This window comes from Cheilinus undulatus, linkage group 6 (genome assembly GCF_018320785.1).
Source record: "Cheilinus undulatus linkage group 6, ASM1832078v1, whole genome shotgun sequence".
NCBI lineage: Eukaryota > Metazoa > Chordata > Actinopteri > Labriformes > Labridae > Cheilinus > Cheilinus undulatus.
Genome location: NC_054870.1, coordinates 43,241,459 through 43,263,715, shown reverse-complemented (window position 1 = coordinate 43,263,715; position 22,257 = coordinate 43,241,459). Strand labels below are relative to the sequence as shown.

The following is a 22,257-nucleotide window of genomic DNA, read 5'->3' as shown; positions in this document are numbered from 1 at the left end:
GTATAGATTACATCAGAATTTGAGCTACATGCCTCAAAGGTGCCATGCCAACATGGTAAATGGCATAAGGCATTACTTTGTGTTCCTTTTCACTTGCTTACTTCTAGGACCCCCCCCCCCCTTTAAGAGTGTCCTCTTAGAAGTTATAAGGTGAAACCAGGATGTGCACCCTGGCCACATGCTTGGCCTGAAAGGTGCGGTCGCTGTACTCAGACATGTCCACATCCACGCTGATCTCCTGGGGTCCACGTAGCTGCTGCACCAGAATCAGTTCACCAGTCTGTCGGTCTGAACGCTGCATGACGAAAATGCCCCGAGAGTTTCCTCCCACTATGCCAAAGCGCAGGCTGTCTGGTCCAGTGCGCCCTGGGGCGGCAGCGGTCGCCATTCTAAAAAGTGTAGCAGGAGTCTGCAGGTTTGAGGACAAAGACAGGTAGTGGAAGGAGACAGTCTTTGGAGCCAGGTGGCAGGAGCGGCTGTCCATGGGGCAGGGGTTTCTCTCACACTGACTACGAGACAGAAATACAGCAAGCATAAAGGCATTAAAGGATGAAGTGTTTAATGTTTTCCAATCTCTGTATGTTTGGCAGTTGTCACATAATGAGGCCTTTTTGTTAGGGGAAAATGTTTAAATCATTAATCTAACCCCCTGGGAAAGTGTTCGTAACTTTTTTCTTTGTGAACTAAGAGAAGTGAGACATGCACAGAGTTCTTATGAGGTCAACAGCCTGTAAATCTAAGATCATAGTGAGCTGTAAACATTTTATGTGGTGTTACATGTAGGAACATTGTTGACCTGCATGATATCATAAAATTACTTCAGCCAGAAAGCTCACATTTGCAACTGTTCAAAAATATTTGTTGCAGCAGCAGAACAGGTTTGTGTTTGGCATAAGACTCAGACCTTCCAATCTTCAGAGATTTTTTTCATATGCAGAATTTAAGGAGTGATGAGAATCTTAACCATAAACCATAAATCATATTTAAAAGATTTAGTGTTTCTATTGTCTTTTATATCTGTTAATTATCTATATTTCCTACAAATATATGCATGTCAAACACTTCAAAAACATTTCATTAATATGCATGTATGCAAAGGTTTTAATATTTATTTGTTCCTCCATAAACATCTGATATTAATCAGACAATACTTTAACGCAGCGCACACTCATTGCTTGCGTGAGCGACAGAGACACACAACTGCAGTGTGCATATACACAAACAGCGGTGACGGGCTGATCTTCTATGGACGGAGAGGAGCTTTAAAGCAGAAGGAGCAGTTCAGGGCAGTGTTTATAATCTAGTATTCTCAAACTTTTACCCTCAACAGATGAAAGCCGCAAGTGCTCACTATCAACATGGTAGCCGTGTTTGCACGTGTAGGTGTGTGTGTGGTGAGTGTGAGTCTCACATTTGCGTGTGTCACTGTTATACAGCATTAAAGCCATTGCTGTGTAAAGGTGCATGCACAGTCCAAAAGACTTAGCCATTTTTTGCAGTTATTTTGGAGGGAAATTTCACCCTTGTATGCACGGCCCTGTCTACATGCGACAAGCAGCATCTAAATCATAAACAAGCATACGGTTATGACACCAGCCATTGCGGCCAGTTGAGGTCACTCTGTTACCTGCCACACCTGAAATCTACCCGCATTTGGCTAGTTGGCAGGTGTAAATGTCAGGCCCTGCTGATACATGTAAAAATGGATTAAGTGGTCACACATTGACATCTCTACATACACTAGAGTAATTTCTCACATGTTCAAGCATTTGCATGGGAATTGGTACTGAGGTACTGTTTTACTTCATTCCCTGTTTTTGCCAAGAAACAGGAGTTGCTCTTAAACATTTATCCGTCCTCTTTGCTGGCAGTCAAGCAGTATTTCAGCAGATTGATGGTTCAGTAGGAGCACACAGAACTTTGTTTCATGCTTTTAAATGAGGCAGCCAGCTGATGAATGGCAAAAAGGGAGAAGGAGGCTGTAATGCCTCCAAACATTTTGCCAGGAGACGTTTAACACAGTTTTAAAGGGAAAAAGTCATTAAGTGAAGTTTTGCTGAGCATGCATGTTTGTCAGGACCTATTTTCTTCACTGTGAAACAGCTGCTGTCAAAACCTCTTAAACTGTCATTAATTTAGTTTTTTTGGTTATAAAACACATTGTTTTGAAGGACAAAGTCCAATGGTGAAAAAAGCCATGTTGGCTTAAAACAGCAGCAAAGCCAGATAAACCCAAAGACCTAGGAAGGACTGAGAAAAGCTTTTGCTGTGCTTTCAAAGGTTTCCTTTTATTTTGTTGCAAAAAATGTTAGTTTTACGTGGCAGGTAATTTTATTGCAGTGTTGAACTTTACATCGTGGGTTTGGTTTTACACTGCTTTCCACATTATTAAGCATATTACATTTTTCTCTTATTTTCCTAAATATTAATGCAAATGACAGTCAAGAGTATTTTTCAAGTCATCAGCCATTTGATGGGTCCTCTAATTTAACTTAGCTGTAATTATTAAGCTGTTTGTATAGCACCTTTCTAATCACCCGTTGCCTCAAAACATTTTTTAACACTGTAGGTCACACACTGATGGCAAAGGCTGCTATGCTGAGTGTCCATTACTATGAATAATCCCATTTATTGCATTCATACACCTTAGATACAGAAGTTGGAGCAAGTTGGGTTCAAGTGTCTTGGCCAAGCACACATGGATATGTGACTGTAAGAGCTGCAGATCGAACCCATGACCTTCCAGTTGCGAGATGACTGAGTCACCCCTGTGTTGTTGCAACACCTTACTCAGGAGCATCTCTTCAATGAAACACATTTGTTTTCCCTCTTGCTGCATGAGCTTTCTCACAACCACATCTGAGCACAGCAAAAAACATTTTTGCTTTTGCTTTTCTGAATATTAAAAGTCAAAATGTGTGCCAGAGGCCTATTGAGGTCTCACAGTTGGGTCTGATTTAGTATGCAGATGGCCCTTTTAAAATTTACGACCATTTCCTGCTGAAATCATAAAGATGTGAACATGTTCAGCAAATGTTTCTCTGGCAAAACCAAATAACAATGTTAGTCACACTGGGTTTTTTGACTTACAAGGGAGATGTCTTGACATAGCTGATGTTGCCATGAGAGCGGGGACACTCTGGGTTGACACACTGAAAGCCTCCCCCTGTGTTGATACAAGTTGTTCCTCGGCTGCAGTTGTGCTGCTGGCTTAAACACTCGTCCACATCTGGAACACAAAACAGAAAAGGCATGTAAGACAGAGAAGCTGAGGGAGAGAAGCTTGCCAGACTGCCTCGCTGCTTCCTGGTTACCACAGCCTGAGCAGGGGGTGCAGAGCTGTGATTATTTATTTGGTTTTTTAGTTTAGTCTTTCATGTCCTGAAGAATCCTTCTGCTGGGAAAGGATGAGGTCATTCTTTCCTCTGGCAAGAACCGTAAGCTTCAGGGTGCAAGTGAAAGTGGGCCTACAGACACCTCTGCAGAAACTAAAATCAAGGCTAGTAAAAGCTCTTGGTACTATTAAATCACAGGTATTCCCTTTTGGACCTGCATACCCATCTAAATGTGCTGCCAGAGCCCTGTGAATGAGCCTTTGTCCTTTGTTCCCTCTTGTCACTCACCCTCACAGCTCCGGCCATCTGGGAGCAACTTGTAGCCGCTGGGGCAGGAGCAGTGGTACGAGCCGGGGACGTTGACACACTCGTGGACACACAGCTTCCCTCCTTGGTCCAGACGGTACACTTCACACTCATTTACATCTGCCAAAAAACAGGTAAATACACGTGCTTGTCAGCCTTGAACTTGCATCACATTATCTATCCAAGGCCTCATGGATTTAGAGGTATCCAGGAGATCTATGTTAACAGCAATAATATGTCTAATACCATTTACTGCTGTAAGCATTTCTTTAAATGTAAAGTTCTTAAGATTATTTCTTTACATTCTTTCCATAGACTGTAAAAAAGGATCAACAACATTGACAGCAACTCAAAAGCTAAATCAAAACATTTGGAGTTTCCCCAATGACTGACTTTTCTCAAGTATGATTTCTGACACTGTTATGAAATCTAATGAGGCTGACTTATGCCCATTTGTGCATTTCTTTTAGCAGTTTACAGTAGTTTCACTAGTTAATTGTTGCTAAAAAGACAGGTGTATATCATCATGACTTATAGCTCTATTGACAAGGGATGTTTCTACAGCTATTTTCTTGTCAGGTATGTGGAACTTTAAATTCAGACTAACCAAGTGGTTGAAATGTAAGAAAAACTCTTAGAAAAAGTGAAAACTGAGCACAATGCATTTAAAATTGTCCACATGTAGACAATGTAATTTCATTTGCTTAGTGTAGCTAACATTAGCAGTGCTAGCAAAACCAGCCTTCAGTCCTCCTTACAAGCTAATGTTCACGGCAGAACGTGGACACGTATTGCTCTGGTGGACATTTAACCTGACACTGTCTACATAAAACTTTAACTCAATTTTCTGGAACAAAATACTGCTAGACATGTAGCTCCTACAATAAGCTATCCATGGTATCCATGGTTTGGGCACTTGAACCAGAGGAGAAAACCCATTTGCAATGGCATGGCTATAGCCAGTCTATGACTAAAGCCCTGGCTATTAGAGGGCAACTGCGTTACAGTTTGAACACATCCTTTATCATTCTTGGAGGCTGGCATAAAAAAAAAAAAAAAACTAAATGGTTTTTAATTGTAACTAGTAATTCTGATGTCAACTTGTGAGGCTGATGAGGTTTCATCTTTAGCTGGCTAGATGCACACATCCCCTGTATGGACAAACACAGCTCCTGCAGCCCTGTGTGTACCAGATTAGCTGAATAGAGAAGAAGAAGAAGGAAGAGACCTGACATGCTACTGAAGAGTCACTTAATTTTCATCAGCTGTTCTGCTGTTTACTGTAACAACCTGAGTGGCCTTTCCTGTTTTATTCATCAGCTGAATTGGTGTTTTGGTATGGGTGTGACAAAGCATAGCTCAGGAGACAAAACAGAAAATTTCTCTTTTGTAAAACTGAAAGTGACAAATGCAAATCAATGCAGGTCTAATCAGAAATGTTTTAACTAATCCTCTTGAATATGACTGCTTGCATATAGTTTATGTTTCTTGGAGCTCTGACTTAAACTGTGCATTTTAACAGCACTTTAAATCAAATCTCAATGAATTTTAATGTAATAATTTTAAAAGTACCTTAAACACAAACAAACAACCAAGCATTTACAACTGATTAAAATACAATAAAAATAAAAAGCTATATCATTAAAATTAAGCTTTTCTTCATCCACTTTAAGGATATTCATCTGTCAAACACTTGAAAGAAATCTTTCTTTTTTTCATTCGACAGAGTGTTGGACACAACACATGGATGAGCCTGTGTTTTAATGGTGTGTGTGTTTTTGTGTGCTCTGCATGTGCATATGACAACAAAGTGGGCGCATTTATTGGGGGCTATATCTTCGGTTTTTGGAGTAAACAATGTGCTCTGACCATCACACGGTGAAACCAGAACAAGACACTTTGTCAAAGTTGCGACTGAATCAAAGTTAAAAAGTAATAAATAGCAACACTACGAGCTGCCTCTGTACCAGTCTGTGTGCATGCACAAACTAAATAATCACTGTATTCTCCTCACAGAGACTCTGCACATGTATTTAACAGCAGCATTTAATTATTTCACACCGTTATGATGAACTTGTTTTGCATTTGGGGATATGCTTCCCCAAGTAGCATGTGGGGGAGTTGGAGGGGGTGGGAGCAGTGATCCAAACGGGTCACGGGTCAGCTCTGTTTCCTCACTAACTGTCATGCCAACATCTCTCAAGTGTCAGGAGCATCTTTGTGATTTTGTTATTTCCAGGTTGATATTGTTTTCTGACAGGGCAGCAGCTGGTCTGTGTCTCTGTGGCATAGTTGACCTTGCAAGATCTCATCACACCCCTATGCTTTGGTTAGAAAAGATATCAGGTTAAGTGATTCATGCATTACCTTGATTTTTAAAACCAACTGGCAACATCCCCTGCTTATATCATCTAAGAGACACATCATGAAAACTCTCATTAGAAAATGTTACTCAACCATTTACACCTTAAAAACTGATCTGTGGCCTAAATGGATGCTAATCGGCTTATGACCTTTGAGAGGATTATTTTGTTTGTTGCAGACTGGCTCCACAGATTACTCTCATTTGTAAACATATGAATCACTAGCTGAGTAAAAGTTTTAGGTTTTCTTTGGTCTTTTCAGCAGTAAAGTCATTATAATAGACCTTGACCTTGTTTTTGATGTGAGGAGAAGCAGCAAAAGGAAAACTAGCCTTCAGGGATTAATGAAGTATTATGTAAAGCTCACCCTGACAAATGCTGTTGTCAGAGGTGCCACTCATGTGGAAGCCGGCATCACAGCTGCAGTGTTGGGCTCGGTTCACCTGGGCACAGCGTGGTCTCCGGCTGAAAGCTGGATCGTTCATAACACTCCACTCTGGTGGTGCTTCATTAGGGTAGGAAACATAAAAGTTTAAAATCTGTGCAGCACTCAGACTTTAAGCTGAACACATACTTAACAGTATTAAATCAAGATTAACACAGTGCCACATTTATATTTCAATACTGACCTGTCTGTGTTTGATGTTGACAATGCGAGCCGCTCCAGTTCTGGGGACAGGTGCATTTGTATTGGTTAACACCTTCCACACAGGTTCCTCCATTCTGGCAGGGATTACTTGCACACTCACTTATATCTGCCAGTTTAGGAGAGAACAAGTGGCAGTCAATTTGTGTTCAGTGTCCAAATTCTTGAAAGCTTACAGTTTCAAACCCATCCAGATTATCTGTCATAATAATAGTGATGCATATTCAGGACTCAACTGTTGCAATTTGCTCCAGACAAAATATAGATACTTCAAAAACATTAGTTATCAGAAATTAAAAATTTCAATTATGACGCTGCCATTACTTACAAAACATTCAAATAACCGCCCCCCCCCCCCACACACACACTTAATTTTACTGGTGTCTTGTTGTAATGGTGTACAACCACCAGCAAGCATCTGTAGCAAATCTGAGTGAAACACCATTTAACAACAAGGGAAAGGAAATGATCAGAGACAGGTGACACAACTGTAGTGTCACAGAGATGCAAGGCAATTAACTCAGCATCTCTTATAGGTTTTTTGCAGAAGACATCATATCACAGTGAAGAGCTCTAGATGGGGAGCAGCAAGTGATTCCTGCACATAGAGGTACTATAAATTACAAAAAAAAATTATACATCCCTGATCTGGCTTGTGATGCTCAGTCAGTGATGTCCATCTAACCTGGCTGGTTGTTATGGTAAATCTGTCTTTTTAGAGATCTGGATCATTTGGCTCAACTTAGTAATAATTTGTTATCATTACTCTTTTCCATCAAGAACATCTTCCAGTGTTGTTTGTTGCTCTTGTTTTAAAAAAGTACAATTAAACCCTGCCTGTAGCTACTGCCTCATTCTCCTCAAATGACACTGATTGCTGAGGGTCCGTTCTCAGACCTGGCATAATTGTTTCAGATTGGAGCTTTGCAAGATGGATTTGCCCAATGAAAGACATGGAATCTGGCCAATGCATTGACTTTGCAAGGTTAAAATACAGGTTCTTAAATTAAAATAGTACAATCCATTACCAAATCTGTTTGCCTGATAATAGCAATTTAGTTTATGTGTTAACATTAAGCTATCAAACTACAAAGTACATCCAAATCCATTAATAAGGTTTGTAATAATAAGGTGAATTCAACAATAACAAAGTTTGAAATCATAAATCTGTGTTGATCACACACACACCATTCAGTCTGTTTTTTGTTCCTCCTCTTACGTCCACAGCCATCCACTACTCTGCCTTGTGCATATAAATACATTTTCCCTTTTGTCTGTCAGCATCTGTTATTACCATCTACTGTTTATTAAGGAAAATGAATATGGCTCAATGCTTATTTGTATATGAGGCTAGAAAGTACGTGCGTGTGTGTGTGGGGGGGGGAATTGATTAATTCGTGGGGTTACTGAATTTAATTTGCCTGCTTCAGGTGCCCATCCCTAGAAGTCATATTAAATGTAAAGTCGTTTATAATCATCGCTTTCTTTTTGCCAACAATGTCAAAATAAAGAAGCCTCAGCATTCAGAGTAAAGTATACAGAGCAATTCAACACCTACTCAAAGACTGTAGCAACTGCACTTTCTCAAACAGCTTCAGGGAAAGAGATGGTGAGATGAATGTCTATTCTAAATGCATTTATAAGAGCTTAAAAACCTTTTTTCAAAAATAGCCTCTGTATGCCCATCTGCCATCCATCCAAAGAACTGTGGTGTGTGTCCACAAAGTCTGATAACTTATACTTAAAAATGAGTCACTGGTTCTGTCATTATGGAAATGATATGTAAGCAGTGGGTCAGTGATGCCTTTTTATTAGTTCCATTTTGGGAAGTAGTAGTTATCTTGATCAAATTTAATAGAGATCATGGTGAAAGGGTTTTTAAGTAAAAATCACATGCAACTATTTTCCAACTTTAAAGTTTTACTTTGTACAGCTTATTTATTCTTTAAAATGTGAAGCATGTGAAAAAGGAAAACCCGTAAAAACAAATGCTTTGAAAGTTTTAACAGACTTTCAGTTGCAGAGAAGCTGGGTGTTAACATCCTCTCAATAGGTTCCAATAAAATGTTCTCAAGTTCACAGTGGTTCTACTTATGTTTTCTTGCAAACTTCAAAACAAGTTTTCATAGACCTCTTCCTCGGTGTGTGCAGATGTCATTGCCTAACAGCAATGCATTGAAAACAAGAGAAATTTCATACTTGTGCCTACTAAATGCAAACTATAACTGCTAATTGAACAAAGAATAGATGTGCTCATTAATGCTGCTTATGGCAAAGAGAGGTCTGGAAACCTTTATATTACAAATCAATACAGGGGTAAATCAAGATTCAAACTAATGATTGGTGATCTCCTGTCGTCTCTAAAACCTGTTCTATTTACTAAAGTCAGAAGAACAAAAGGAAAAATAAAGCTCATACCGTGTGGTCTTTGTTTCTGCGCTGAGAGTTGTGCAGATGTTATGAAGCAGCCTCTGCTCTCTAAGCTTCCGTGCAGAGGCCACAGTATACTGGATGACAACCAATCCCTTTAATGTTTATTTGGCTTCCCCAGGGGCCGCCACAGGGCCCTGACATGAAAAGACCCACTTTACTCTGCTAGATATTTATAAACTCTTCTTTACTTTAAAGTTTTTCACACTCTGTCAATACTGCTTTTTGAGCAAGGCTAAATTTAGAGCTCTTACACATGGCTGAAAAACATGAACAGGGATAATACTGTGTAGAGTCTAGCCTTCTCATGTTGTTTTAACCACAAGTGTCAATAAACGTATGCACATGTTTGACTGCATGTGCCATTTGGAATTTCTGGAAGAGTGCCTTCAGTACAGGCTGAAGGGGCTATCAATAGCATGCTTAACATACTTGTGTGCTATCAGACCATGGTGTGGGTATAATGTCTGGACCTAGCCCCGTCCAGTGGGACTGCTGTCAAAGACACTGGGAAACATGAGCCAGAGAGGGGGCTTTATCTTACAGTAGCCCTGGCTCTGCTGCTCATGAGGAGTGGAAACCTGGAGGGTAAGGCACCCCACAGTGGAATGCAGTACAGGTGTTTTTCTGTGTTCAGAGACATTTAATGCCATTTTAACGAGGGCTTCATTCAGTGTGCTGAGGAGCTCCAGTCACTCTAAAGAATGGCTCTTTTCTTTGCCTGTTATCTGTGGATGTGTGAGGAGCTCAGTTTGGCTTCTAGGCTGCTGCCGGGCATTCAGACGCTGCAGAGCCAAGGCTGCCTTAATGCATGGATGGATTACTGAGTGGGCATACCAGGCACATGCCCAGGAGCCTAAGGATTCAGGAGGCCACTGGTTAAGACAACTGGTATCATCTCATGTTGGAAAGCCAATGAAAATACAGAGTGAAGCCAAAGAGATTACCAGAGTCACAAATGACTGCAGAGAAAGAAATAGAGCAATGACACTCACCATGACTGCAAAGAGATGGGAAGCAACTACAAAGAAATAAGAATATTAGTACAAACTGAAAAGGACAGCTATTTATAGCTAGAAACCCTCTACAAAGGGAAACAAAATTACAAATAAATATGAAACTAAGAGGCTGAAAAATAAAAATCTACAAAGACACTTGGAACTGCTACAAACGTATAAAAATACTTTCAAGGAGACTTCAATTCTTCACAAAAGACAAATCCTCTACAACAAAAAACAAGTCAACCACAAAGAGACAAAAATTGCTATTAATAGATACAAAACACCTTAAGAGACACAAATCACCTAGAAAAGTTCACATAACCTCAACAAAGACACACAAAACCTCTACAAAGACAGGCAACCTCTTCAAGAGACAAAAACAACTATAGAGACTCAGAATCCACTAACAAGAGAAACAAAGCAACAAAAAAGAAATACAAAATCTCTTTTAACAGGCGTATTTCAACTTAAAAGAGAAACAAAACCTATAACCTATAAAGTTTTACACAATATCAAGAAACATGCAACCTCATAAAAGAGACACATATATAAAGGTAAGTCAAGCTACTGTTATATCTCAATCAGGCAATTTAACTGGATAACTTGATTACTGTTGATGTGCCAGTATAGATGCAAAAAAGATGGATGGATTTATTGACAGGAGCATGTCCACCTTCCCTACGCAAGGTGGCGATGTGCCCCCTTTTAGCTAGTCACTATGGGCCAAATGGTGAAAACACGGACAAATTTTATAGCTCTGTAAATTTTGTACATATACTCAAGGCTTAAAAACAAGATGAGGCCATATCTCTGGCTTTTTGCTGATATCTAAAGAGAGACTACAGTGTGACTCCTGCTATGCCTATCATTTTTGGGTTCAAATTCCGGATCAAAATTCAACGTGGGGACTGTGGAGTCTGCATTTATACATTCGAGAATAAATCAACCTGTACCTGCACTCTGGGAATAATTTGACTTTTTCTAACTGCATGTAAACGTACAAAATGTCTATACAAACTTTGTCTAACAATCAATAATCATAGCAGTAGCAGCAGTGGGCAAAACATAAGGTGAGAGTGGGGTAAGATAAGCCGACTTTTACTGATGCCATCCTCGAGCTCAGGAAAAATGAGACAGAAGTAGAACGAGAACATGAACCTTCAAAATCTCTGCTATCAAATGAAATTAACAGCATGGATCTACAACAAAGCTGTCTAAAAATATGACCTCCCCTCAAAAAAAGTGGTCCAGTGGTTCATCTTGCCCATGCTAAAGGGTAAGTTGATCTAAGTCAGGCTCTAAACAGAGCACCTGAGTTTTAAGTTTTAGTTTACGATGACAAAGTCACCAACTAACAGATCTGAGGGGTCTGATTCGTTTTTGATTAAAGGACAGATCATGGAGCCATAACTAGGAGGCTCCATGATCTGTGGTCAGTGAGTCATAACAAAAAATATCCTTGGCACACAGAGCTGAAGTTCCATTTTTCTTGCTGTGAGATCTTTACTAATCAAATAATGATTTAGAAAAGAAATGAAAAATAATCTATCAGCTCTGTGTTGCAGGCAAAGACCAATTTTTGTCTTCAATTTGCTTGGGCAAAATCAAAGGCCACATTCACTGGACAAGTCCAGATAAGCATCCCATTGAAGATAAAAGAGGCAAAACAGAAAGCCTGATTTTCTTAAAATAATTACAGCAATATCTGCAAATTTGGCAATTAAAAGATTTATTTGTTGAGTATATTTAAATTAGTGAGGTTCCTAGTTGAATGATTTAAAATTGGGGTGATACCTTTCACACTTCCGAGACTTAACTGAATTCAAATGCCTCATTGTGTTGGCTCATCTTACCCCATAGCCTCTGGCTCACTTTCCCCCTACCATTCTGGAAAATAAAGCCTAGATAAGCAATTCACCTATTCTTAGAAGGTGATTTACATGTCTCTTTATTCATTAATAAATCACCAATATGTACATTTGCTTAGATATAAAAGTCATCATTCCTGACATGTAGAAAGTTGACTTAGACTGGAAAAAACATTTTTTGTGTAATGTACTTACTACTTCTCCCATGTGCTTCTTTCTAACACAGCGTGATAGAAATGATGGATTTTTTCTGAATCCATGGTTTTATGGCAACACCTATGCACACTAGGGATGGGTGATATGGACTAAAAATTTATCACGATATTTTGCTGTATTTATTGCGATAATGATACAAATCCTGATAAAAAATAGCACCATTCAACAAAACCTTTTTGGCTAGGTAAAATGTATCAAATGGGCTGCTTAACTACACCAGCTACATATAAATATAGACATATAAATATATCTATATTTAAACCTATGTCGCTTCTACATTTAAGAGATTCAAAGAGAAATTTAGTTGGAAATAGTACAAAGAACGTCCCAACTTGGCACATTATTAAAAATTTCAGGGTTAGCATTAAAATTGCCCCTAAACTATAAGTTTTTACATCACTATTTTACCTCCATGTGGCCCATCCTGGATATGGCCTCTTTTGACCAGTTCGCCTCTGTCTTTGTCACGTTTAAATCCAAAATGCAGTCTGATATCCCCTTTTAAGCCTGGAGTTTCAGTGGAGCAGGGCTTCCAGACTCCGCCTTCTTTTTTTTTTTAATAGAGACAAGCCACTTACTGCAAGACCAAGTTGAAACTCTTATTGTAAATTAATAAAAATAAAAATATGTAAATTTGGTAAATTATTTTTAACCAAGTTCGATTAAGTCCATGATGTATAATTTAACTGAAGCCTATAATGTTTTAAATGTGGTAATAATAGTCACATTTTCATATATAGTGCATACAGTGTGGTGCTTTAATGTTCATCAGTCCCTCCATCATACACTTCTGTCCGTCTGCTGTCTGTGAGCTGTGTACAAGAGACACCTATGTTATCTATCATTTATATAAAATCTACATGAGAGGTGAGTTTATTACTTATATCTTTCTAAACATTAGACTAAGCGCTTCGTTATTTCCTCCTATACACGGTGGGAATGTGCGTAATTTCCGCAGCTGTGAAAAGGAGGAATAGGGGGTTGTAAAATAAAGCACACTGTGCAAATTACAGTTGTCTGCTCCACATCTAATTTCCTGTAACCAAACCACCTCCAGATAATGGAGGTAGCTACTCGTTTAGCAACAAACTTATCCTTTGTTTCAACTCCGCCTTCCGTCTGTTATGCTTCTGCACATGAGTTATGAGTGCATCGCAGTGATGACGTATGTGTGCGCTACGTTCAAAGGCACATACACCATCAACCATATTTTATCGTTATTATCGTTGAATGCCGTTTTCTCACCGTGGAAAGTTTTTTCGCGGTTTATCGCAAACGATAAGATATTGCCCATTCCTAACGCACACCTGCCCAGATACGGGGGGTGGCAACTTACCCATTGGCTCATCTCACCCCACTCTCCCCAACAGTTATTTGGATGTGATGTCTGTGGATGTGAGTTTGCATGTGGACAAAGTCCTGGGAGCTGAAAGCTCATAATCTTGGAAATATACCCTGTTAAGTGAGACCGCATTCCACACCTGAATCAAATTTAGTGCGGTTTGAAAATGAGAACTGGTTGCAGGTTAATAATCCTAGAACTGCTGTATCTTCTATCTGAGACTCACCTTTACAGATAGCACTGACTCCAGTCCAGGTGCCGTTGTCCCGGCAAACACGTGTGGCAGATCCCACTAGATGGTAGCCCTGCGAGCAAGTGAAATGGACCTCATGTCCAACAAAGTACTTTGAGCCAAACTTGGTTCCATGAGCAGGGGCTTCCAGAGGAGGGCAGGTGGTGGGAGCTGTGGGAGAGAAAGAGAGCACGAGAGGAAGGCCGATCACATGTGGAGTAAGCCTCCCAACATCCTCTGGCATTCTTTGCCTGAGGATATACACGTGTCACTGGGAAGCACAGAGCCTTCATGGGAAAAGATGTTTAAATGCCTCATTTACAGTCAAACAGCAGAGAACCAGCGTCAAAAGTTCACCAGCAGCCAAATGTTATGCTATGTCCAATGGAAACTTTAATGCTTGCATAATCTGTAACATAATTGTATTACATAACTGCATGATTCGCTTACATTTTTTGCTTTCACAAGAATTAAGTGCTGTATTCAATTAGGATTGTGATCAAATGTTTCCTATTCATTTGACCTGATGTGGAAGAACAGAAAAATGCCAGTATACTTAGTACATAATAACGGACTTTAAGGAAGGTATATTTACATTTAGAGGGAATCATTCTCACATGATCAGACCTTAGTCATGTGAAGCTCAAATCTGTATAATGTAGATCATCCTTTCTCCCATTCTGACCAATTTTTTCATGTAATGTGGACTTTTCTGTCAAAATATGAAAATTTGGGTTGAATTATTTATTTGAATTCATAGTATTCACAACTTAGGGGTGGGATAAAATGTTTAAGAGGCTACTAACACATATTGCTGCTATCTGTAAAAAAAAAAAAAAAGACAAGGGAAACTTCAGTAAAATCAGGTTAAAATAGACATTTCTGTCATGTTTCTTCATGTTAAATAAAAAATTTAAAGCAGGCTAAGAAGCTATTTCCCTGTTGTTTTTTTTGCTCATACTTTATTGCTGTAAATGTAAAACATCAACCTCCTCCTGAGCTGCCAAATACTCTCTGCAGAGTTGAGGACTGCACATAGTTCATCACTAACAAATTGGCCCCTGTGTCAGCTGCCAAACAATACATTTGCACAAATCCACTTGCCCTTTCAACTACCCAGCTCTGTAACTGAGATGCTCTAGCCCTTTTGGATGAATATATAATCTCATAAAAGTGGAAGCCAAATCTTTTCTGTTGTCAGTCTTTGATTAAAAAAAAGGCTGAATATTCTTATTAAACAATTGGGGAAAATTCATCTTTGACAATTATTCCCAGAATTGCTGATCAGAACCTCAGACATAACAGGCATGCATGGGAAATTTTATACAGCATGGACTGAGCCACGAAAGACTTCTCGTTCGGCAGGCTCTAAATATCTAGACATCTAGTGCTCATTTATTTTAAAGTATCATCACTGATGTTGCCTTTACACATCATTCAAAACTGGCTAACAACAAATAAGAAATATAACTGTATAAAATAAATTATGCACATTTAGCCACCATGGAAAATACTTAAAATGGAATGGGATCCACATCAAACATTTCATCAGAAAAAAAAAGGGCTTTTAACAGTTGTTAATTGAAGATATATCATAAAATCTAAAATATAAGTTGCACCAGTCAGGCATATAAAACAAATTTTCTGCTTTGGGGGTCTTTGAGAGAGAAAAAGTTTCCCAATGTGTTCAGCAAAGTCCACAAAGTGCAGTTTCTGTGCAACTGTGTAGCTTGTTGAGGCGCAATCTGTTGTACCATGATAGTTGTCAAATGTGGGCTCGCAGCCTACAAGTCATGCTGCCAAACTCCACTGGTTAGCTGCTGCCTTCGTTTAAGAACTCTTAACATAACCAGTATGTCACTGACCAGCATACCACAGGCCTCTTTTGTTATAAGCTGTTAAAAAGTGACGCCATTATGTACCAACTAGAGCTTAGATCAGGTCCAAAAATTCCAATACTATCCGAGCCAGCGCACATTCTCTTCACTCCCAGCCTGTCCTGTCCCATTAACTGTTTATATGGCCCTAAGCCCAATTAAAATCCAACTGTTTTTGTAAATAAATCACTGTTCATAACTAAAGTAAAAAAAAAATCTGCATTTTTTAAATAGAAATTTGCTAAGATTAAATTTCAAAGAGAGCAGCATGTATAACAGATGTGACTCATTTATCATAGAAAGAGCATTTAGGATGAGGAGTGGACACAGACATTACTGTGCACTAAGATCTTCTTGAAGAGTCACAGACAGCTTCTCTGGTAAAAATCTGAACAGATGGTCCGTTGAAGGATCTGCTTCTTTCATCCCCAATGCACTCTTTCACTGTGTGCTGCAGAGTGGCATCGCTTTTTAACAGCTTTTCTCCCTCTTTATGTCAAAAACATACAATTTAAGGAAACAGTGATATGATGTGTAGTAAATATTCTACTTGAAGTCCAAAACTTGGTTTAAAGGACTTGACTGAGGTGCTACTGAAGAAGCCTTTTGGAGACAAAACATCTTCAAGAACCTCAATGAATGCTTCTTAAATTCAGAACTGAAGAAAATTTTTAGAGGTGGAGTGAAATGTCTTCAAGAAAGTCAATAATAAAGGAAAGATTTTTTAAGAGCACCAGGTTGCAGGCATTGTGTGCAATTATGGTGAAAGCTGTTCTTGTGGTAAAGATTTTGCATGTCTCAGCTTTTTAATTGTATATTGGTGGTACCAGTTAATGGGGCACACTCATCTTTTTGATAATGTAAAAAGGGTCAAAACTGGTATTAACTGAAGAAGCCTTTTTGAGGCGGAGTGAAACAGCTTCAAGAAAGTCAATCAAGCCCAGTTGCCCCCTTTTGTCCAAAGTCTTGGATAACCATGACCTGGGAATGAACTCCAACACAGACAAACCACTTGGAGTGTACTTTATAAAAGACTACTTAATTCAGGAAACATAACCAGCGGACTTGGGCAGCAGGTCTTGTAATTTGCAGAGTCGATCTTCACTGAGGGAGGTTGTTATGAAGTAGAAAAATAGGAGGAAAAACAAAGAAAAGGACAAAAAATCTACAGTAAAACATAGTTATGCTGGCATGTGTGACAAGATGTCTTTGACTCCCCTCAAGCCCAACCTGGCGCAGGCTGAAATCTTATCTCTTATCCTAACAAATCTTAAACAGTGAAGTGGCAACCTTCTAATACACAGAAGAAGGGGCTGATTTTTTTAAGAGCACCTGGTTGCAACAATCATGTCATGGTGACAGTTGTACTTGTGGTACTGATGCTGTGTTTCTCAGCTTTTTAAACTGGTATATTGGTGGTACAAGTGAATTAGGTGCAGTCATCTTCTTAAAATTTATAAAAAGGTATTACAAGGGTGCCTTATGAACCAGATTTTATTGAAATGACTATTAATTGAAGCAATTGTAAAAACTTGACATTTAACATTTTTAGCTTTGAGCATGCAATCTATATCTTGCATTATGATGACATTATGTGTATCACTACATTACTCAGCAAAACTTTAATTTCTGAAGACCTTTTATACTTGAATCGTGAGGGAAAACTGTTTTGGTATGCTCGAGTGAAAGGATGCTTTTAATCACTTTTCAGATTACAAGCAATCTTTGTCTTGTAACATTAGAGAGAGTTGAAATGTGATTATTGGATTTATTTCTATGGAATTTCATTTAGCTGACTCATGTACTCATGTTACACTGATGACTGTGGTAGAATTTCAAAAGTGATGGTGGGATGCATTGTTAACCATTCATTACTCACCAGCAGACTGGTCTGCTTGAGGCAACTTGGACACAGAGTTCTGAAGCGCTGCCAGTTTTGACTTCATGACCCTGAGGCCCTCTGTGAATCTCATCTCCTGGCCTTTCAGAAACTTCTCCATTTGACGAAGCACTCCAACCACCTGGTGCTTATCCATGCATGTCTATAAAGAAAGAACAAGTAAGACAAGCAGAATTAAGAGTTTTAAAGAGTCCTGGAAAAACATTTCAGCATGCAAAAGCTTTCCAAAAACAAAATGAGTGCCATAATAAAAGTTACCTCAGTTTAACCGTCGTAAAATGTAAAACATGAGCAGTGTATTGACATTAATGTGATGCAGGGGAGCATGATGTCATTGAAACTAAATCCCACTTATTAGTGGGCACAGTGCTGTCACAGTTAGAAAGACTTTAATAGATATGAAACATATTATGTAATCCTGAAATGACATAAAAGCAGTGCTGAGAAAGCCTCTTTGAAAGCATGGCTTTGCTTGCTGATACTAACATCACACTCAAAGAAGTCGAACAAAAAAATCCCACAGGAGAATCCTAGTGTGGTGACCTAAAGCTATCCAGAAAAGGTGCTTGAAAAGAAGTTTTCAAAATTCTTCCAATCTTTGAATAGGCATGATCCAAAATGATGACAAAAATGATGCAAAAGTAATGGGCCAGCAAATAATGCCACTGAGTTTATCATAAAAAGCTGATGTTTTCAGTGGGGATGGGAATTGAAAACCAGTTGAGAGCAGGTTCCAATTGGTTCAATCCAACGAAATCACTTTATAATCTTAATAATTCCCATATCAAAGCCTCACAGCCACATGCCTTGAAAAACACAGTCTCACAAGAGGCCATCAGCAAAGTGAACAAGAACAGAGAAATCGAGGATAAAAACATGGTGAACAATCACAAATACAGGCCGAGGTGGTCGAACCTGTGGCTTCATTTCTCAAAAAATGATACCACAGTTGATTGAAAATGGTTTATACGTCAAGAGATCTGTGATCCAGACTAGTTTTATATTTATTTTAAGGTTTTCTTTCAAAGAAAATGAGCAGTAGTATTGATTCTAATTCAAGTTCAGAGATTCAAGATCAAGAGAGCAGTTTGTTTCAACTGAGACATTTCCAAAAAAAGAGGGTTTTTTTGTATGTTTTAGCATGCTTTCCTCCCAAACACTTGATATTATTATAGCCATTAATTTAAGGGTGTTTGTCAGTGTTCAGAGAGAAAGAGACTCAATAAAATTTGAGGTATAAGTAAAAACCTATATAGTATACTTTCTCAAAAAAAAATTCCAGGGAGGGATTTGATAAGGGAATCGATAAAGAATTGTATCAATGTAGAATCGATAATGGCATCAATATTAATAGAGTCTTATCAATTCCCGTCCCTTGTGTTCAGATCATAGACACCCCAGAATTAAAAATATACTGCAATACATAGAAAAGAGCAGCTTCAGTTGGTGTTCAATGTACATTAATCATACATCTGCCCAACAGTAGCTTTGAGGTGGGGCAATTAAATCAAGACAGTTATGGAGCATGTTAAACAGCAAGCAACAACTTGTCTTTGTCTTTGTTAGCTAGATATACTCATAAATCAAAATCTATAAACTAGTCACATTAGTTAAAGAGACATAATTCACCACACACCGAGATAGACTAAACTTTATTATGAGCACACATTGCGTTTCACCTACAGGCCAAATATTGTAAAATGCTTTCTTAACAGCAAAACCATGCTTCATCCGCCTTATGACAGACCATGAGCACTGTATTGCACTAAATTAAAATATTCCCCTTTTTTACTGAGCTACATTAAAATTAAAATGAATTATCTTCATTAAACAAGTTAGTGAATAAAGTTCTCAGGATGATTTCCAGAGGCAATCCTAACGAAGTGGATCAATTAACACAAATAGTGGATTCCTCTCAGGTAGAGATGCACAATATTACTGGCCTGATATCAGTATCAACAGATATTAGCTAAAAAAGGCAAATTTCAGCATCGGCAGATATCAAAATTTCTGCCGGTATTTACATCTGATATTCTGGCAGTGAATATCAGCATTGACTGTAAAATTTGGCCATATATACTGATACATGAGTGAATTTTTAGGATGGACCAGCAGACCTATGTAAGTTGAGGTCTTTTTCTCTATTTATCCTCATTCTTTAAACTTTAAAAGTGTTTTTTAAGAAAAAAAGTTTGTTACTTTTTTTCTCCTCAAACTTTAAATTGTGTTCAAAGGACTGAACTTTCAGTTATGTAAAACATATTTAAATATTGATATCGATATCGGCTAAAAAGAATCTGTAAATATCAGCATATCAGATATTGGCAAATATCCAGTATTGTGCATCCCTACTCTCAGGTTTAAAAGTCACATACTATGCAAAATACAAATTTTCAGGCTTTTCTAACAAAAATATGTACCACTAGCCCCCCCCTCCACCTTTCAGAAAATGTGTGCTGAAACAAGCTGCTCTTAGATGTTCCCCTCATGATGTCACATGGGGAGTTAGCACCGCCCCCAGGTTTGGTTGGCCCTCTCCACTTGGAAGAAAGTTCCACCCTGGCAGCTGGCTAAATTGTAATAGAAAAGATCTGAGGAACACTGGTATCAGCCCCAATTTTTACAATCGGTGCATCTCTATTTTGCAGCTTCAGAAGTTCACCAAATAAAACTGGAAAATAATAATTCAACTACTTAAACCACCACCAGAAACTTCAAACATTATACTGCATAATGTTTTGACTTTGCTGTAACATCACGCATTGGTGAGACGCTTTACTGCAACTGCATGATACTGTAAAATTACAAGGATTTATTTGGTTTAAAAATATTTTAACTTCCCATTATAATCCATTAGAATTTACTGAACCAACAAGTGAGTAATCCTTGACCTACCATCTTTTCTTTTGCTCTTTTTCTTCTTACTACCACATATCCAGTGGCTGACACAGCTGGACAAAAGCTGTCTGGCAGATGTCAGTGGGACCTAAGTCTAAAATGCTGTTTCTCTGAATATTCTGCATGGCAGTAGGAAGGCACACACTCATTGGACAATCCTAACTCAAAATAGCATGGGTGCCACTAGCAGTTACTTGAGGTTTAAAGCTTGTCAAGCCATTACAAAGTTCCTTGGGGAAAGTGCCTCTAATCCTTTCAGGAGGGTTTATTAATCACATGCTCATTGGAACAATTTCTCTGTGCAGCATACCTTAAATTCCTGCACTGGCATTTAGGGGGCTTTGTACGATAACAACTTGCCTCAATACATTAAAATTCATTGTTCGGACCTGTGCAGTGGTTTGACAGGGCTCTGATGCTTCACCTGCCCCAGGCAAATGGGAAATGCCACTAGCTGACAAAACATGAGAGGATTCATATCCGGACACTACAAAGAACATGTTATTTTGGGAATGCAAAAAGTGTAAACAAATTTGGTGAAACAACTGTAGCCCTTGATCAATAAACTTTCAAAGCTTGAACTTATGACACAATTCGAATAAATGGACGCTGGAAAAAACTAAAATATAATAAGGAAGGTGAAAAAAATAGATGTAAGATTTGTTCAAAAATAGCATGCTGTAGATAATTATCGTGTGTCGGATTGCCCATGCATTATGTCTTCTTTTACAAGAAAGATGCTGAATGAACTTATGGCCTATAACGTAAATACAGTAAAGTGCACTCACCTGTACAGCAGCATGACCACTCTGGATAACTGTCAAACACAACAAAAGTAAACACCTGCCACGAAAAGAGAGTGCCATCTCTGAAAGTCCAAGTTATGCTGTTGCCTGATGATGTTCTCCAATATTTAGAAAGCTTATATTTTTATGGTGTTTGGACTAAATCCTAGGAGAGTTATCTGTATGGCAGCTCCGTCCTCGGATCTTAAGAGTTTGGATGATGCTCATCAGGTGTCTGCAGAGATGCTCTCCCGTCTCTTTCTGTGTGCTCTGTAGAAGGTCAGCCTTTGAGCTCTGCACGCCACCTAAGTTTCCTACTGCAAAAATCCCTCCCACCAAGAAACTCCCAAACATTGATACGTGTTTTCTCTCCATCTCTCTGTGGCTGAAAGGGAGAGTTTCACAGTTTTCACATGCATTTCGGTTGAATTGCACGAGTAAGCTAAAATACAACCGCAGATGACTTTGTCTGCAAGTTGGATTAAAGTAGAACATGATTATATCTAAACCATAGTATCCGTTACTATATCGAATATAAAAATACCATAGAAAACTCATTATGAAACACGCATCAACACCTCGACTCCAAATGGCTAATTCGCCAAAAAGCACCCAAAGTGTCAGCTTACCTGGGCTTTATACTAATTTAATAATACATTAAACCACTTAACCTTGTAAAGACTAAAAGTTACCAAAATGTTGTAATGACATAATGTTTTCACCTTAAAAAAAACGTGCCTTACTTTCTAACGCTTAACTTTCGTTAAAAATGTTAACATGTCCTAACACAGACGACTATTTTTTTTAATTCGTGCTTTTCTTACTTTTTAAGTATTTGATAAGTGAAAAAATCCGTTGTCAATCCTCATAGTAGCACTTTGGTACAAATACAATTGTTCAATAAAGTTAACAAACTGACAACGCACTTCAAACTGCCAAGCTAGCTTACCTGTCCTACCGCTCGACGGACGCAGTTTAGGCTTGTTGTCTGTGTTAGAAATAGCAGCATTTTTTGTTGTCATCGTTAATTTATGTACTAACAAATTACCAGAAGCGTA

At 38.6% G+C, this 22,257-nt stretch overlaps 1 protein-coding gene across 2 annotated transcripts; it reads right to left on the bottom strand.

Annotated features, from left to right (window-relative positions):
• Nucleotides 1–86: 86 nt before the first annotated feature.
• Nucleotides 87–22,234, bottom strand: LOC121511280 (fibulin-7). 2 transcript variants are annotated; one of them, XM_041789883.1, is made up of 8 exons: nt 22,149–22,234; nt 17,496–17,658; nt 13,734–13,910; nt 6,634–6,759; nt 6,372–6,509; nt 3,624–3,761; nt 3,091–3,229; nt 87–509 (listed from the first exon to the last, which is right to left on the bottom strand). In XM_041789883.1, exons 1-8 carry the CDS (start codon nt 22,206–22,208, stop codon nt 137–139), a joined length of 1,314 nt encoding a protein of 437 aa, XP_041645817.1. In that variant the 5' UTR covers nt 22,209–22,234; the 3' UTR covers nt 87–136. The 2 variants fall into 2 exon arrangements, with proteins under 2 accessions (XP_041645817.1, XP_041645816.1); XM_041789882.1 differs by lacking the exon at nt 22,149–22,234 and adding an exon at nt 21,203–21,442.
• Between the last annotated feature and the right edge of the window lie 23 nt (nt 22,235–22,257).